The following is a 19,858-nucleotide window of genomic DNA, read 5'->3' on the forward strand; positions in this document are numbered from 1 at the left end:
TTATCCCAATTACTTAAGAGCAGAAAATCGTTTGTTATGCTGAACAAATATAAATTGTTCTTTAATAGAAATTTAGTATCATTTTAATAGTTATCTGATTATTAATCCAAAAATAAATTATCTGTACTAGTCAAATAAATGCGTTAATCACTTCAAGTATATCTTTGTATCAATTTAAACACTCTTTTAAATTAATTGAATGACAAAAGTTTCGAAAGTACGCAAACTAGAGTTAAGTAGATATGTGAGTCTGAAAAGAACGTTTGATATGCTGGACAAATATAAATAGTTCTAAGACAAAACTTTAGTATTGTTATAATCCTTATTTGGTTACCAACCCTATGATACATTATACAATAATTGGTACTAACTAATACCAAAATAGGTCATCTCTACCATCAAATAGGTTTACCACACCCTCCGAATCACTCTTTTAGACTAGTCGATCGATAAAATCATCAAACAACACAAACTAGTTAAGTAGGTCCTTTTGATTGATCCATTCACAATTCTCTTTTTCAAAAAACTTAGGTAAAATGAAGATTTCTCATTTCTATGCACACCAAAAAAAAAAAGAAAAACAAAATATTAGTATGACTACAAGTCTCTAAACAAGAGACAAAGATATCACAAAAACTCTATAGTCTATAGTCATGGAACCCAAATTTTCCAAACCTTAATATCACAATCCAAACTACCACTATACACCACATAAGAATTTCCACAACCAAAATCATCGCTATTACTATTACTATTACTATTATCTGAACTCGCGGTTAAACATTTTACCGGACCATTATGCCCTTCCAAAACAGCCAAACATGAATAACTTTTTCCAATACCTTTCATCCATATTCTCACTGTTTTATCTGCTGATCCACTGCATACCAAATCATCCACCACAGATAAACACAATATGGCCTTAGTATGTCCTCTTAAGGCTCCACTCACCACCATTTTATCACCACCACTATCTTTTTCCCATACAATTATGGATCTATCACAAGCACCTGAATATAAAATTGAACCATCTGTACTAAGAGCTAAAGCATTTACGGATGATTTGTGTTTTTCTAGTGTTGATATAAGGGTGTGTACGCTCTTCTCCCCTCGTTCTTTCTTCCATATTTTGATCTTCATGTCTGCTGAACCGGTGTAAACATACCTAGAGAGAAAAATCAACAAATTTGGTTTTTATCAGTACACGTTTGATTGGATTATGATTCGTTTGTTGACTTGATCAAACATGTTAGGTTAAAAATGATCAATCAATCTAACTATTGAATCAAAAATAGGTTATTTTGATCCATTTTGACCTAATCCGTTTCGATTCATACTTAATTGAATCATGACCTGTTTTTCTTCCAAGTTTAAGGCAATTCGTTCATACATAACACCTACCGGTTACTTTCCAATTCGATTTTGAAAAATAGTACTTACTTTATTCCAATTATGTGTCACTGTTCGAATTATGAGATTCAAACTTCTAAACTTTGACGTGAATTCAGAGTTATATATTTGAAAGATACATAAGGAAAGTAATATCAAACATAAACTTGGTCGGTTTTTGAAATTCAACTGTGTCACATAAATTAGAACAGATAGAATAATTGTCACGGAGTTTTAAATTATAATGGTGAAATTTCGATTTGATCTTTGAAAAATAGTAATCATCGTATGGAGAGTTTCAAGTGAAACTTCGTGATAATGTTCTCGAGTTCACCATGAAAAAACTCCATGACAATAACTATTTTCCAGAAAGCTTCAAAAATGGCGAATTTCACTTGTTTTCATACATACCCATTTTTCGACAGAGCAATGGCGTTAATGGCATCGTCATGAGCATTCCAGACTGATTCAAGGCATTTGAAATCCAAAATTCTCCAGATTTTGAAAGTTCTATCCCATGAAGCAGAGTAAAGCAGAGTATTATCAGATGATATAGCTAGAGCTGAAACTGTATCAACATGATGAACCCATGTACATTTCTTATGTCTACGAATTTCAACGTAGTTTTTCGCGCTGAATAATCTCATACACCGATCATTCAGCGTCGGTAGAGTAGCAATGCATTTGTAATTACTTTGATTATGATCGTGGTTGTCGATTTTCCATACACGAATTTTATGATCTTGGTGAGCAGTGAAGAGTTTATCCCCAAAAATAACTATAGATTTAACAGAGCTCTTACTCTGTTTTTGAGCTACTACTACGGAGTGATTTTTCTCTTGGTTCCGTAGAAGGATTTCGCCGTTGGAAGTTCCGGTGTAGAGATGTTTTCCGGCGAGTGATAGGCAGAAAACGGAGGAGGAAAGGCCAGTAAAAGTGGATGCACAGAAGGTGTTTGATAAAAGTTCTGAATGAGTTGAAAGTGGAGTTAAAGAAGGAATTGATGGTAAACTTGGCTGTGAGTAAAGGCAAGAAGATGATCTGGATAATGCTAATGATGAATCTGAGTAAATTTGGTGAAATTCATCAGAATTTGTTGAGTTTTGCTTGGATGGAGATGGCAATGGACATGGAATTTTACCCATTTTCTTTTGCTTGAAAAAAAAAATGGTTAGAAACAGTTCAAATTTAGAGATGAATGAATCTTGCTTTGTTTTTTTGTTAGCTATTTTTTTTATAAAGATATGGTGTGAAAGCGTATTTTAGCAGAATAGTAGCGCATTTTAGCAAGCAAAAAAAAATAAAACCTCTTTTGGTTTCACACTAATTGTCGAGCCCGACTAATTTAGTTTTGCGTCGAAAAGTGAAATGCTCTGTAATAAATGTGACTTTGTAGTCATCTGGACTTGAACTAGAGACATCTACTTGAGGATGAAGGAGTACTTTATTTCAACAGTAACATTATGAGTTCGAGTCAGCAACGAAAAGGTGGGAGGGGAAATAATCTCAAATATGTTATGTACTTTTTTTTATCGGTCTATATTAAGTACTTTATCCGTTCATGGTTTACTTAGTTTATTACCTAGATTCTAAGTGATTGTTTAATGATTTCTTAAAATCAAATCGTAACGGTTAAAGATCAATAACAATAAATTAATATCGTAATAATTTTTATAACGATTTAACACATTTACAAATCGATGACCGATAACTCAAATCGATAAACTTTAAAGTCGAACAAAACCTAAAAGAAATGATTTATAATCGCATAAACATCTATAATTAATTCTAAATGGTTTTTTTTTTTTAAAAAAAAAAAAGTTTTTCTTTTAAAATTTAATGTCCAATCACATATCTTTCAATATCATATTAAAATGGATAGGAACTATTAAGATAGTGAACAAAGGGTACATGTAGGACCAAGATGGACTGTTTCTTGAATCAAAGTTCAACATTTTTCTGGTGTAGTATTGTGATTGTTTGATGAAAGGACCATCACTTAATAAAATGTTTTATAGGATTTCTTAAATAATTTATTCTAAGGAAAATTTAAATATATAAATATATAAATTTTTTTGAAATAAATATACTTTTGGAGTTATTGTGTCTAACAAATTTATTGGACAAGCATTTTTGTTAATATTCAGAATATCAATTTATAAGACAAAATTGTAAGTAGTTGATAAATAATAAGGGTGGATAAACACTTTTAAATATTGAAATTAATTTTATAAATAAATAAAGCCATGCATTTGGATAAACCTATTTAAATTGATAATAAATAGTACTCATAAGTTATTTGTTTGATAAAATATCTGAAATATGATTTTTTCGCAAAAAAAATTATAAATTTTAAAATATTTTTATAAGAAAAAGGATAAGCATGTAGAATAAAGAGAAAGAAATTTCATTTTGAAAAATTAGAAAACATATTTAAGGTAAAATAATTAAAATTTGGTCAATAAAAATAACTATAAGCTAAAATCTCATGAATTGAAAATTACCAACTAATCATGACTTTTTTGTGTGATTTTGACTAAATCACTTGGCTCCTTGGGAATTTGGGTATATGTTGAATACGTAAATGAGTTAAAATAGGAATATTCATTTGATTAATTTATAAGCTTAGTAAATTATTATTTTTTATTAAAAAAATATATTTTTTGATCTCCAAGAAGTTTGCCAACACGTTATTAGTACCAGGACAATCATTTGAAGGTTTACTAATTAAAATAAACTTTCTTAATTTCTTCAACACTTTTTAAAATTTTAAGACTAATCTTATTAAAAAATATATCTTTTGCCTTTTTTCAAATGGTTTGAGATTTGTGTTGAACTTAGAGCAAAGGCCGCTAAAATTATTTATTTTTAAAAGTATTTTATAAAAATAGCTTTTCACAAGAGTACTCTTGTCACGACCCAAATCGGGCCGCGACTGGCACCCACACTTACCCTCCTGTGTGAGTGAACCAACCAAATCTAAACCTTAACATTTCAATGTACTATCAACATAAAGTAATGCGGAAGACTTAAACTCATTAATAAAAACCAATTCAATAACTATTATTTCCCAAAACCTGGAAGTCATCATCACAAGAACATCTACTTCAAATTACTAAATCTAAGAGTTTCTAAGAAGCTAAAAATACATAAAAGCTAGTCCATGCCAGAACTTCAAGGCATCAAGACATGAAGAGGAAGATCCAGTCCAAGCTAGAAGCATTAGCTCACCCTGATATCCAGAGTAATGAAGACTGGCTAGAGTTACTGTTGAGTCGAAGATGACAGCACGTTTGCTGCACTCCACAATTAAACAAGAAGAAAACATAAAAGTAGGGGTCAGTACAAAACACGGGTACTGAGTAGATATCATCGACCAACTCAAAATAGAAAACACTATATATCAGATAACATCATAAAATCAACTAATATTCTTAGCATGCAACATTTACAATTACCATAACCCTTGGTTACAACACCAAGCTCATCAATGAGGACTCAAGCCTCCTCATCATACTCATTTGGGATTTAGGTTCATTAGATTGAGTATATTAACATCTTTCAAGATTCATTATCTTTATTCCTCTCGTGTCGGTACGTGACACTCCGCTCCTCATATACTATCCTGGTGTCGGAACGTGACACTCCAATCCTCATATACTATCCTGGTACCGAAACGTGGCACCCGATCCATATTCTATCCTGGTGTCGGAACGTGACACTCCGATCCTCATATACTATCCTGGTACCGGAATGTGGCACCCGATCCATATTCTATCCTGGTGTCGGAACATGACACTCCGATCCTCATATACTATCCTGGTACCGGAACGTGGTACCCGATCCATATTCTATCCTGTGTCGGAACGTGACACTCCGATCCTCATATACTATCCTGGTACCGGAACGTGGCACCCGATCCATATTCTATCCTGATGTCGGAATGTGACACTCCGATCCTCATATACTATCCTGGTACCAGAACGTGGCACCCGATCCATATTCTATCCTGGTGTCGGAACGTGACACTCCGATCCTCATATACTATCCTGGTACCGGAACGTGGCACCCGATCCATATTCTATCCTGGTGTCGGAACGTGACACTCCGATCCTCATATACTATCCTGGTACTGGAACGTGGCACCCGATCCCCTAATCTCCTTCTATCAATTCATCAAGCCTTCTTTCTTACCAAGGCATCATCAATCTCATTATTTTAGTTCATCACGCCTTCTTTTATACCAAGACCTCATCATTAACAAAGAGATTAGGGTTTTTCAAGATTTGGGATTCAATAACTTCATCATGCTTATATAATCACAATTATATAATTACATTCATGCAAGCATACAATTAAGCACATAGCAGGGTTTACAATATTATCAATACATATCATTCGCTTTAAGAGTTTACTACGAATATCGTAAGAGAAACCATAACCTACCTCCACCGAAGACTAGTGATCAAGAAAGAATTTCCCAAAGCCTTGTGTTTTTCCTCTTCGTTCGTCTCTCTCTATCGATTCTCCTTCTCTCTCTTTCTGTTCTTTTCTTTTTCTTATTCAAACCTTCCTTCTTTTACCCTAATTAGCATATAATTAAGAATAAAAGATGACAATAATAACCCACTAATTTACTCAAGGTTACCTCTTTTAACCCCCAAGTAATTAGACTTATTAACATAAACCCACTAACTTTATAATTAAAGTAGGAATAGTCCAATACGTCCCTTAAAACGTGTAAAGAAATCCGACCCAGACTGGGATTACGCAACCTGTGACGGCCCGTCGTGCCTGCGACGGTCCGTTCTGCAGGTCGTCGCAAGGTTCAGAGACTCAATTTCCACCAAAGAGTCTGTGACGGTCCGTCCTGCCATTCCGTTACGAAGTTCAGAGAGTCGATTTTCAGTATCCAATTTCAGAATTTCTAAGTGTTTTGAAACGAGACCCCTCGACGGTCCGTCGTGGGTTCCGTCGTCTTAGCCTGTTTTTCCAGAAATAAAATCTGCTGCTCAAAACGACTAAACAGGTCGTTACAACTCTTTAAAAAATTAATTTATTTGAAAAGTTTTTTTATAAGTAAATTGTGTTTGGATATTTTTTTAAAAAGTATTTTTGAAAGTTAGATTATGAAAAATGACAAGTACCAATGCATATATAAGATCATTGAATATTACTTGACCTAATTATACTTGATCGAATCTTTATCCTTACTTAATCTAGCCTAATGATCATAATTCTGGTTGATCTTTAAGTAATTTGATTGTATAAATTCTTCGACACAATTGATGGACAAATATTTTACTCAGTAAACTATAGTTTTGAGTCTACTCTTGACCGCTTTTCAGTTTCAACTAAGTTAGTATTTGACCACACACAAATTTAAACGTATCTTGAAAGTTTTAAATTATTGAAATTATATTTTAAATAGTATATGAATGTATCTTGAAATTTATTTTACCAACGATCACTAGCTATTATATATAGGTCTTACTTTGTCTAAGTTTATTATTTTCAAATTAGCTATATAAAAAAAAGTAATTACGGATCATCAAAAAGTAGGAGGCATTATATAGGTATGGTAAATAAAGTAATATGGTCCCCTTTATTTTAGCACAAAAAGAGATATATAGAAAATGACCAATAAAAGAACCAACTTTGGATAAGAAAATTTCATGATAGGACAGATGAGTTGAATTAAAAAGTAATATTAATATATAGGAAAAAAAATAAATTAAAATGAGTCTTTCCTTTTCAACTTTTTCTTCTAGTGATATAATTGGAGATTTTAGATATATATGACTTTATCTTTTTATGAAAAATGGCTCTTTGTGGTTTTAGAAGTCAAATAATTAGAAATAACAAACCATTGATAGAACCTAATTAGGAGAAAAACTTCATCAATACACTACGATAAATAAAGAATTTAATGGTAACAATAATAATATAATTCATCTCATTGTGTTATACTTGGTAAAAATAATAAATATGAATATAAATATTTTAAAAACTTTAATATTTGATACAAAATAATACGATCTTTTTTCGTGGTTTCTCTCCGAATGATTGATATCTGCTTTGGTGTCCGACTATTCTACATTTATGTTATGTGACCCCATTCAAAGGGAATCACTCTCTCTAATAAGAGTTTTCCATATCTAGAGCTAGAACTCGAAACCGTTTGTTATGCGAGGAACTACCCTATCAAATAATTAGAAATAACAACAATCAAAATTAAACTAACTTAGAGAAAAGCTCTCATTGATACACTATAATAAATAAAAGATCTAGTGGTAATAATAATATAATTCTGATCGCTAAATTAGGCTTAATAATTATAAATACATGATATTAATTCAATTAATACTAATTTTTTTTTAAAAATCTATTATGACGAAATATCTCTTTGTACTGATATATAGTTCGAAATAAAATAATGTAGTCAATCTCTTTCTAGAAGGCTTTAATTTCATTGTCAAAAAATTAAGCTTCTATGAAAGTGTTAGGTTAGAATATGGAATATTATATACTCAAAATAGAATCGAAAATATATATATTTCTGAAATGATAAGTGCATCATTTCTTAGAAAAATAAAGTGTATGATCTACTTACTTAATTACATAACACAAAATCATTTGTCACTTGGTTAAGTGGCATTGTGATACCTAGCTCTTAGCCATGGTTAAGTGATATATATTTTCACTTTGATTTATAATCGTTTCGTTAAGTATAAATTTTGATTTTGTCAAATATTCTTCAAGAATCAAACTTATCATTTATGTATAAGTCTTTCCAACCTGAAATCTCTAGCTTTTAAAAATTATCACATCGAAGGTAGAGGAAGCAAAAATCACGGAGGGAATTAAAAACTAAAATATCAAATTTTCGCTAATTAATAAGATAAATGTTCAAATAGCCAACAAGTTAGATTTTTTCTAATTCTATAAATGCTTAATCACTTGAGGGTGATGGGGACCAAAAAACAACTACATTTTGTTGTTTGTGTGTCATGGAAAAATGTCTTCTTCATAGTACAATCAATTTAATTATCTTATTCAAAAACATTAATTAGTATTAATTGGTGTAATAAGTATTAATTAATTAGTACCATTTTTCTTGGTGAGCAGGCTAGTGTACTGGTTCATCAGTCATATCGATCACATATTGGTTCACAAATTTAATAAATTATGACATTTGACATTACAACTATAGTGTATACTTATTATACATGTGATGCCTTGTTTTTAATTACTCTGACAAATATGTTGAATATTTATTTTATGCGTTTATTTATTTTTTGGACTTTTTAAGAAATTATTGTGAATTTTTTTTGTCAGACTAGATGGAATGAAGAAGGTTATAACTATTTTCAATTTGAATCTAGTTTATTTGTATTATTAAAAAACTAACTAATCAATAATTCAAAAAGTGGATTTATTTTGTTTTACTTCCTATGTTATATGTCGTCCTTACTATTCTTTAATATAGAAATAACATTATTCTTTCTATTTTACCCTTGAGAGTTATTAGTGTTGAGAAAAGCTAAATAGTTAATTCATATTCATTGTCTATTTAATTAATTAATCAAAATAAACTAATTTATGTTCATTTATTAAAAACTTGACTTCAAAAAAGTAAACTTACATAATTTCTAAAAGGACATAAAGTCTAAAATGATAGACATATAAATAAAAACGAACATAGTATATTTTATTAATTATTTTGGTGAACACTTTTTAGATATATATATATATATATATATATATATATATATATATATATATATTTAATTTTCAAGAATTATTGAATTGTATGTTTCTTTTGTTGTTCATTCAAAGGTTTGGAGAACTAATTAACTTCTTGACAAGTTTTCTAATAAGAAATTTAAAAAAATAATTGAGTGCCCAATTTTCCTTAGATATTTGTTAAGTGTGTACTTTTTGTAATTGTAGATATTTATAAAAGGATAAAAGTGCCCAATTTTCAACAACCAAAACTTTATTTTCCATGAAAAAAACAAATAGGGAGAAGAGAAGACAATTTTTTTAAAAGTAAGTCATTAGTCTTTTTTTTTTTTTTTGAATTTTAAACATTTTTCTTATATAATACAACTCACCAAGAAACACAAGCTGTAAAGCAAAAATATAATAATGCAACTTTTTTCTTCTTTCATACTGAACCTTCATATTATACAAAACATGTCAAATATTTGTTCCTTAATCAATTTCTTTTTTATTCATTTCTTTAATATTTTGTTAGATTTTTCAACTATTATTTTATTTGTGGCTTAACTTATGTAATAAGCCCTAATTAATAAATAGTTAATAGTAAATCTTATTCATATATGATTTGGTATTCTCTAATTAAAATTGTTGTGTTTAAGATTTTGTTAGGCTTAAAAAATTAACGTTTGACCATGGATATTGGATTGAACTTTAAAATTAATCTTTAAATATCTATTTAACTATTAAATTTAATCATATGTTGTATTTTCAAATTCTCAAAAATTTATCAAACTGATTTTTAATAGAAAATTCACTTTTACTCATAAAACTTTAGAACTTTTTTTAAATAAAATAAACTTTATAAACTCCAGCTTCAAAACTCAAATTTTCAAGTTTCGATATTTACATCATTTTCATACATATCTTTCAAACAATTAAATAAAAATTACAACTCTTTGATCTTTTTTTTTTCCTTTTGATATTTCATGTCTCATCTTTTTCTTTCCATCTCCTTATTGCATTTATATTCATGGGGTCCAAGATTTGGAATTATATACAAGTGTGTATATATTTCTTGTTTGAACATGACATTTGGATGGTTAGTCATTAATTAGTGTTGAATTATAAGTGCATTTAAATGGACAAGTCAATTAATGGTCTAATATTGTCCCTTTTAATTATTTCCTTTTTATCTTTGTGGGGTATTAGGTGTTTAATTACTTGATCATTAATTTCTTTTCGAACTAGAAGTCACCTATTCTATTATGTGATCACTAATTCCCATTCAATTCAACCACCAAAATATTACTTCTTCCTTTGCGTTCCTATTTAGATATCGTCCTTATTAAAAATTGATATTTCTTAATATTCATTTCGTTTCTTTTTATATGTCATTCTTACTATAAATAATTAGTCTGTAATATTCATCATTTCATAAAATCAATGCGTAAATTACAATTTCTTCCTATTTTACCCTTGAATCTCGAGAGTTATTAGCCATGAAAGTATAAATTTGATCAATGTCGAAAAACTAAATGATAAATTCATTTTCATTTATTGAAAACTTGACTTTTAGAGAATATAAATTAAGAACACAATAACAAACTTATCTTATTTTTTGAAAAGCTTGAAATCTACAATAGTGACATATAAAGAGAAACGGGGACCGTGTACCTAAAAGTTGTATAAAAAAAAATAGAAGACAAAACTCACATGTTCTATAATTGATTTGTACAAGAAAATATTTAATTTTATACAACTATATAAATGCAAGTACTATAGATCATAAATGTTAAATTATGTGTTGAATTAGTATTTAGTGCCATATAAAAACGAGACAAAAAGGAGTAGCAAAGAATTAGAAAGTAAAAATCTACTAGCAATCGATCAAAATGTTCGTACCAAACTAGGTATAGTTAATTATAATGGATAAGTAATAAATCAAAATATATATTTTTTACTTAATTATGTTTTAGTCATAACATAATGTTTGAATACACATGATACGTATTTATTGAGTTGGCGCAAACATTTGGTGTGAAAGAAAAAAAAGTTCTTTCTTTCGAAATTTTAGAAGCTCCAAATGGTTAGTAAAAATTTGATACAATATTGTAACATCAAGCTGGAATAGCTCAGTTGGTTAGAGCGTGTGGCTGTTAACCACAAGGTCGGAGGTTCAAGCCCTCCTTCTAGCGATACTATATTTTTTAAAAAAAACAAATTAATTTTAATCTTAATCTTAAGACAAAAAAATTTATATTTAGACTAGTATTTAAATTTTATTTTCATCTTTAAATATTTAATTAAACAGTACATTTAAAAATTAAATATATTTATCATTAAGTAAAAAATATTTCCCGTATAATGATAGCACCTCTGGAAGCGAACAAAAAGAGATGGCAGAGTCCGCCACGTCCTTATACGAAACATTTATATATAATATAATCTAGACAAGATTTTTTTACTTATTTTCTAGTTGATTGAAAAATTTAATACTCCCTCCGTTTCACAAAGAATAGTTTGGTTTGACCTGACACGTAGTTTAAGAGTATAGAAAGATTTTTGTATTTTGTCGTTCTAAATTAAAGTTAGGTTAAATGTACAAAATTGCCCTTTGATCTTGTGTCCTTAAATATGTCACCCAGAAAACTGAAATTAAAATGTTGCAAAAAAAAATAGAATCATTCATTTTTAAACAGACTTTTTTAAATAGAGGAAGCATGTTGTATGAAAGGTGGATTCTAATTTCAAATTGTTGATGCTGAGTTTAATAGTAATGTTAGTGAATTTTATGTGTTTGTGTGTACTAAGTTTTGAGTTGTAATAAGTAGCAATCTGATTATTTTGTCATCATTTCACCATTGAGATTGTTGAGTTATGGCTGATGGATCAAACCATTCAACCATGTGAAGAGAACATTTTGGTGGGACTAAACAAGGTATTATATAAATAATATTATTAGAGGCCTTGACATTCTGAATACAATAATAGTAACTCAATTGTTAATAAGTAATTCTACCACATAAATATTTGTGTTATGTTGAGGGAGAGAGGTACAAAAAGCATGAAAGAGATTTTCGAAAATTGTAAAAGTAACGCTATGGATAAGATTATTAGGCGAAAAACATAAATGGATGGATGGATCTTCGTGCCACATTTATGCAAGTTGTGCAACAACTAGGTGAAGGTGTTGAAATGGACGAGGATGGATCTTCATTCCAAATTTATGGAAGTTGTGCAATAACTCGGTGAAGGTATTGAAATAGACGAGGATGAATTTTCATGCCAAATTCATGGAAGTTGTGCAACAATTTGGTGAAGGTGTTGAAATAGAGGAGGATGGATCTTCATGTCAAATTTACGAAAGTTGTACAACAACTTGGAGAAGATCAGGTATCCAACTATTGAGGTGATGACAAAGGAGTGCTCAACAACAAATAACAAAAGAATGTATGTTGTTGAGCTAAATATGATTCTTGAAGTGATCCATTTAACTTCATAGGGAATTCATTTGATACCTGTACATCGGAACGATTTCCATTATCCGATAAACGATTAATTATATTAAAATGATGTACACCGTAACTAGTGTCAATTTGATTTTCTATCATTTTGCAATTGCAATGGCCGAGTTCTAAATTTTGGATCCAACCATTCAATCTCGCGAAGAAATCATTTGGTGGAACTAAAGGCGGTATTGCAACTAATCGAGGTAAGTATGTTTTTCGAAATGGTTCGTTGAAAAATAACTCATCTATTAGAGAGGATTTCATTTCCTCTACGGTGACATTGATCAAAGGGAAATAATCTGCAAGTGGAAGTGGTTTTTTATTTCTTAATTACAAGTTCTTAAATAGATAAAAGTAATATTAATAACAGAAAACATCAATTACTCCTAATTTTTCTGATCTAAACAAAATCACTAATCTTGTAGCCTAAAGACCATTAAAAAACGTATTTAACTCCTAAACACTAACAAAAACAAACCACTAACGCACAATAAACTAGTAGTTGTATATATTTACGTAACTATAGTGTTCAATATAAGGAATAAATAATATCAATTGAAAAAATGTATGGAAAAAGGCAAATAATAATAATAATTGTAATTATAATTATGTGTGTTTGAGAAATTTTTTGATATAAGTCAAAGGAACTTCAAAAAGTTATTTATATTTGAGTAAATTTTAAATGTAAGATAAGTAAAAAACATGTATTAATATATTTTAAATACAAGAAAAAGAAAATACTTTTTTAAGAAAAACAAACATATATATATATACTAGATGGGGGAGGCCCGTGGCAAGCACGGGCCCAATAGTCAAAATATCAGTATTAATGAATCATTGATGATAGTTGTTGTAGAAGATGGTTAATGTGATATGTTGTATACTATTAAAGATATTCAAAATATATGTACAGCTGATATTGGACATCAAATTTTTTTTTTGACATATGAGATCAACATGTAATTGTTTATCATATCATATGTAGAGGATGCTACTGTTCATTTTTAGTTGCTGAATTTTCACATGAGTTTCTTCTCCTCTGCCCTTTTTTGTTTGATTTGCTAAGAATTTTTAGTTGCTGATCTTCTTTATCTAATTTTCACATAAGTTTCTTCTCCTCTGCCCTTTTTTGTTTGATTTGCTAAGAATTTGGTTTCCATCCTGTGCTAGCTACTTTGTCACAATAGACCACAAATACATAAAACAAAGTTGATAATTACCACTCCAACACAGGCTAAGAAGTGTAGTTGAAATGAAATTAGTAAGTCAAAATAGACTCCAAAGGAGTAATAGAAATGATCAGTCTGGAAATAACTAATACTCAACACTGAATTACATGCGCTACTCCAAGGGCATACCTTAGCTTTTCCTCATGGATTGTATCCTCTTAAATTTGAAACAGACCTGATTCGGGCACTACAAATGCAAATTAATGAATAGGATCAGTTTGATATTGAACAACCTGGGAATGGAACCAGCCTGCATTGATGCCCATCCACTACTCTATTTGAAGAACCACCTGCAAATGTAGTGGATACCTATGATACCTACTGATAATGTAGGAACCTACTTCCTAAGGAAAATAAAATATAATGAATGGTGAATCTTATAATTTAGAAAACCTTAAGCTCCACAGCAGCATCAAGGTAATGACCAAGTTTTATCATCCTCAACTCCAGATATATAGAAGTCCATGCATAGACATTTTGGCTAGTCGTAGGGAGATATTTCGTCAGGAAAATCTTCAAATTATGACCAAACAAAAAGTCATACCAACCCATTTTATTTCATCCATAAATGGAACAGTTCTTATGAATATCATTTATGATGACAGAGGAAGTAGGAGCTTTGAATTTGATATGCAGAGATATCCACCCCATTCATGAGATGGTGTGTAGGAGGAGACGATGTATTACATCACAAAATGTTCTCATTTTGCGTAATACAGAATGTGTACGCCAAGTTCCTTAAACCGAGCACCAACAAATGGAGTCATTGAAATGCTCATAGAGTCTCCAGTATCCAAGTGAAGTCCTATTTTCCGAAGGCATAGTCTCGACAGGAAAGCTAGTAACCTTCACTGCACCTTTGCTCCAATTGTGAAGGAGACTGTTGGCATGAAAAAAACCTTTCCACGGTCAACAGGCGATTCTCCCATTGGGTTAGGGAGACACTCGTAAAGTTGTCAGCCAATTAGCAATTTGTATCGAACAAAAGGAGAAAGTTATAGTGACAGGACTTCTTACCTCAAATAAGATCTTTGATGAATCAAAGGTATCTTGTGCAGATACTATCTGTGGGAGGGTTTGATGTGTAGATTTTGTGGCAACTAATTTCATGTTTCTAATTGATCAATTATCTGCTCAACTTATAGATGGCTGACAACGAGGATGAAGATGAGGATTGGAATGATGATGGATCACCAGAGGATGAAGCAGCATTTATGAGAGAACTTGGAAAATTTTTACAGGGAAAGAGCCATGGAATTTAAACCACCCAAGTTTTATGGCATTCCTGTTAATTGCCTGAAGTAAGTGCCTGATGTTTTCCGATTGCACAGATCTTTCATTTAGCCTCAGGTACATATATGATTCTTACCATGAAATTGCTTGATAGGTTGTGGAGATCTGTGATCAGATTGGGTGGCTATGATCGGGTAGGTCTTTGTCTTCTTAACTTGTATGTGACAATATTTTATTTCTATTATACAAGTTTATAGGGTCCCTTACTTGACAATTTAAGCATTTTTTTCACTTCAAAAAAAATTCCACATACCAAAATAAATAAATTCCAAGGGTACTGTAAAGGTCAAGGTCAAACAATTCAATTTATTTGACAGTTTGGCATCAAAATGCACTGTAAACCTAAAATAAATGAACAAAATGTCCCCTTTTGTCAAAAAAAAAAAGATTGTGTGAATCTCCTCATTTTTATTTTTATTTTCGATTTCAAAAACATGAGGCGATGAGGGAAGTGGGAGTGAGACGGTTTGGACATGTGAAAGAGTTGTGAGAGGTTGGCTATAGCATGTCTAAGGAGGGGTAGAGGTTTAATTCACTGAGGACATGACTCTAGACAGAAAAGGTATGGAGGTTAACGATAAAGGGTACAAAGGTAGACAAGTGTTGTCGTAATTTCATGTGTGAGAGGCAGTGGGTCAGTTTCCTCTTCTCAACTTTTCCTTATTTAGTAGTATTAGATGGTATTCAGGTAGTATCTTTTTCTTCAATTTTCACTACTACATGTTGCTTCATTTCCACTGTTTATCTTGTTATCATTAACCTTTCAATCCCTTCTATTACAGCAAACAGTCTAAAACTTCAGAGATTCCATACACATTCTATTAAAGCATAGAATCCTCACACAGAGTTCTAGTCGAGAAATCTTTCAATTTTACTCAGTGAATTCAATTGCCAAAAAAAAGATCAAATTGAATTAATCAAATAAAAACATATCAAATGAATGAACAGAGTAAATAAAAACCAACAGTTACCTGTTTAGCCATAGATTTTTGTTGATCAAGTGTTGGAACTTCCTTTGATTTGCAAAAACTACGCCCTAACAACGGCTCCACCATACATTCCAGCAATGCATCAACTACTTCCTCTGTTGCACACATCTTCTCCGTCACCTTCATTTTTTCCGTCATCTGATTCTAGTTCTAGTTCTAGATTTTAGTTGATAGAGCAAAAATCAATGATCGAAAACGTGAATTTCAATCAAAAATGCAATGGGCATGCAAAGAAGCATGGGCTTTTACGCCCTGTGATATTTGGGGGAAAATTGGATTTTTCCTCTTCTTTTTTTTCAGGGTGTTAAAAAAAACTCACAAAAAAAGTCACTTTTACCCTATTGATAATTGATTAAATATAGAAATAGGTTGGAATAAAAGAAAGTTAAGAATTAGATTTGTTCAATTGCATCCTAGAATGGCACGTACACAATGTAAAAACAAATTTAAGCCTAAAGGAGACACGTAGCAATTATACTCAAATGATATCATTTAACACAACAAAATCATGAAAGTTCCACTGCTACTCTTATTCATTTCATCTTTGATGTACACCTTTTATTGCATAGGGTACCATCCATATTGCCGTGTTCGTACTTTCAACTGTCATTTCTAAAATAGGAGGATATATATATATATATATATATATATATATATATATATATATATATATATATATATATATATATATATTGGTACATTTTAATAAATAATTATTGATTTTAGCGATACTTTTTATTTAATACCATTTATAGCAACATTATGTAAAATCTGCAATATGAATTAAAAGTGAATTATGTATGTTATATATATGAATTATAATTGTTTTGGTAAAAATTTGGCACATTATATTATAAATGTATTATCCATCATTAAAACTTGTATTATATGTGAATAATAAATTGTTCTTTGCAATATATATTAAACTTGTATTATAAATAAGTTAAAATTGATAAAGTGAAAAAAATTATAATTGCTATAAATGATAAATATTTTTTTATTATAGTATATTTATGTAAGTTCCCTTATCTCTCTCTATATAAAAAAAAACTAATGAATTAACTTGTATATCACAACGACGTAAGTAGAGTGTGGCTGTGAAATTTCTTTCATCAGTTTAAGAAAGTTTAAGTTGAATATAGGTATATTTTTAGCAAAACAAGTGAAAACAAGATACTTTTTTAATCTTTTTTCATAGATCACAGGTATTTTAAATTGTTTTTCTATGAGAATACGGTAATTAAAGTAGGATTTTGTATCGATCGGTCCGGTTTAAAATTTTATCGGTTCAACTAATCGGTTATCGATTTGTAGCTATTCTAAACCGTTAATGACCATTAAGATATTAGGTTATCGGTTTATTGATGATTGATCGTTATCGGTTTTACCGTTAAAATTTTGATACATAATATAAATAGTTAGAGAATCACTTAGAAATACTGTAACAAACAGAATTACCATACACATGAGTTGATAAATTGTATCTTGCTAAAAAACATCACTAATATATTGTAGAAAAATAGAAAGTTTGAGATTTTCAGAAATAAAAATATGAAGTTAAATCTTAAGTCAAGGACTTTATATACCAAAATAGTATAAATATATTTTATTAATTTACTATCAGGTTATAGGTTAACCTGTTAAGAAAAAAACCTTAAATCGTTAAGAACTGATAATCTGATAATAAAAAAGATCTGTTTGGTTTTGAACAACCCTAAATTAGAGCGTAGAAAACCTCCTTCTACTTAGTTGATTATCCTTATATTGAGATGTACGCCAAAACCTTCAAGATATGGCGTCCAAAGGAGAAATTCATGTGCTAAATCTTCTAGAAACTTCTTTAAATTTCATCCTGTTGTCAAATACAGCCACGTCCATGATGTAGTGAAATCAACAAGGATGGATCTTCATGCCAAATTCATGGAAGTTGCGCAACAACTTGGTGAAGGTGTTGAAATCGAGGAGGGTAAATCTTCATTTCAAATTCATGAAAGTTGTGCAACAACTTGGTGAAGGTGTTGAAATCGAGGAGGATGGATCTTCATAACAAATTCGTGGAAGTTGTACAACAACTCGGTGAAGCTGTTGAAATTGAGGAGAGATCAGCTATCCAACGATTGAGGTGATAGCATCTAAGGAGTGCTCCACATCAAATAACAGAAGAGTGTATTGTTGAGATAAATATGATTCTTGAAGTGATTCATTTGATTTCATGGGGAATTCATTTGACACCTGTACATTGCAATGATTTTCATTATCCAATAAATAATTAAACATATTGAAATGACGTACACAATAACAAGTGTCTATTTGATTTTCTATCATTTTGCTATTGAAATGGCCGAGTTCTAGATTTTGGATCAAGCCATTCAATCCTGCGGAGAAATCATTTGATAGAACTAAAGAAGATACTACAAGTGATTGAAAACAGTATGTTTCTTGAAATTGTTCGTCAAAAAATAATTTATCTATTAGAAAGGATTCATCTCCCGTATGGTAACATTAATCAAAGGGAAATGATATGTAAGTGGAAGTGCTCTTCATTTCTCAATTAAAAGTTCTTAAATAGATTTTTTTTAAAAAAAACTATTAATAACAGAACACATAAAATACTCCTATTTATTCTGATCTAAACAACTCTACTAATCTTGTAGCCTAGAGACCAAGAAATGACATACTTAACTCCTAAACAATAGCAACAAACAAACCATTAACGCATAAATAAGCTAGTAATTATATATATTTACGTAACTATATTGTTGAATACAAGGAATAAATAAAGTTAATTGAATTTTTTTTGAAAGAAGACAAATATTTATAATAATAATATAATAATAATAATAATGAGCGCTTAAGAAATTTTTAATATATAAGACAATAAAACTATAAAAGTTGTGTATTTGAACAAAAATTTAAATATAAAGCAAAGAAAAAAAAGTACACGTGTGTAGATTTATTTGAAATACAAGAGAAAGAAATATTTGTTCTTTTAAATTAAACAAAAATCTTGTTAAGAAATTTTTGTATATCACATCAACTAATTGAATTGGACTTGCCTTAGTGTAATCACATAAAATGCAAAGAAATATATTTTTTTTTGTTTTTTGGTATTAAGGACCTTGTTAAGATAGAGTGTGACTCAGAAAGTGTATAACTAAACCAAAGAATGAATGTAAGGATATTTTTAAGCAAAATAAGGGAAAATAAGATATTTTCAACGGTTTCCTATAGTTTATGGTATTTTAAATCGTTTTCCAACTAGAATATTGTAAACAAAGTTAAGAATGTAGAGAACGTTCTACTCCTCGAATTAAGAAAACCTTATGTACGCCAAAGGCTCAACATAATTTTATCATAAATCTATGGTGTTTGAAGGAATTTTAACCGTTATTTATTTAAAATGTTGCACTATTAATGAGAACGATTTAAGTTGGTTTCCTAGTTTGAAAGAGATCTATTTTAATCGCGTTCATATTAATCTCATTACTCTCTCCAAACTTATCTGTAACGGTATTTCAACCATGTGAAGAGATCATTAAGTGGAACTAAAGAAGGTATTGTAGGTTATTGAGATAAGTATGCTTCTTGAAGTGATTCGTTAAATTTAATAAAGAACTTATTTGAATTTCGTACATCGAAATGGTCAATTTCTAGATATTGGTTCCAACCATTTAACCTTGTGAGAAGAAATCATACCGGTTGAACTAAAGAAGGTACTACACGT

The 19,858-nt window shown here is 30.1% G+C and overlaps 1 protein-coding gene and 1 non-coding gene across 2 annotated transcripts; one reads left to right on the forward strand and one right to left on the reverse strand.

Moving 5' to 3' along the window:
* Positions 1–514: 514 nt before the first annotated feature.
* Positions 515–2,754, reverse strand: LOC101267889 (protein JINGUBANG). Its single transcript, XM_004238673.5, has 2 exons — positions 1,801–2,754; positions 515–1,165 (listed from the first exon to the last, which is right to left on the reverse strand). The coding sequence occupies exons 1-2, from the start codon at positions 2,532–2,534 to the stop codon at positions 652–654; spliced, it is 1,248 nt and encodes a 415-aa protein (XP_004238721.1). The 5' UTR covers positions 2,535–2,754; the 3' UTR covers positions 515–651.
* An 8,481-nt stretch (positions 2,755–11,235) lies between these two features.
* TRNAN-GUU (transfer RNA asparagine (anticodon GUU)) lies at positions 11,236–11,309 on the forward strand. The gene has a single exon. It is a non-coding gene; the product is annotated as a tRNA-Asn (tRNA).
* The last annotated feature ends 8,549 nt before the right edge of the window (positions 11,310–19,858 follow it).

The sequence above is a fragment of the Solanum lycopersicum genome, chromosome 5 (genome assembly GCF_036512215.1).
Source record: "Solanum lycopersicum chromosome 5, SLM_r2.1".
NCBI classification, from domain to species: domain Eukaryota; kingdom Viridiplantae; phylum Streptophyta; class Magnoliopsida; order Solanales; family Solanaceae; genus Solanum; species Solanum lycopersicum.

Excerpts from the sequence above, each read along its gene's own strand:
- LOC101267889 (XM_004238673.5), bottom strand. The coding sequence starts at position 2,534 with ATGGGTAAAATTCCATGTCCATTGCCATCTCCATCCAAGCAAAACTCA. Across the intron at positions 1,166-1,800 it reads ATTGCTCTGTCGAAAAATGG|GTATGTTTACACCGGTTCAG; the intron begins GTATGTATGAAA and ends TTTTCTCTCTAG.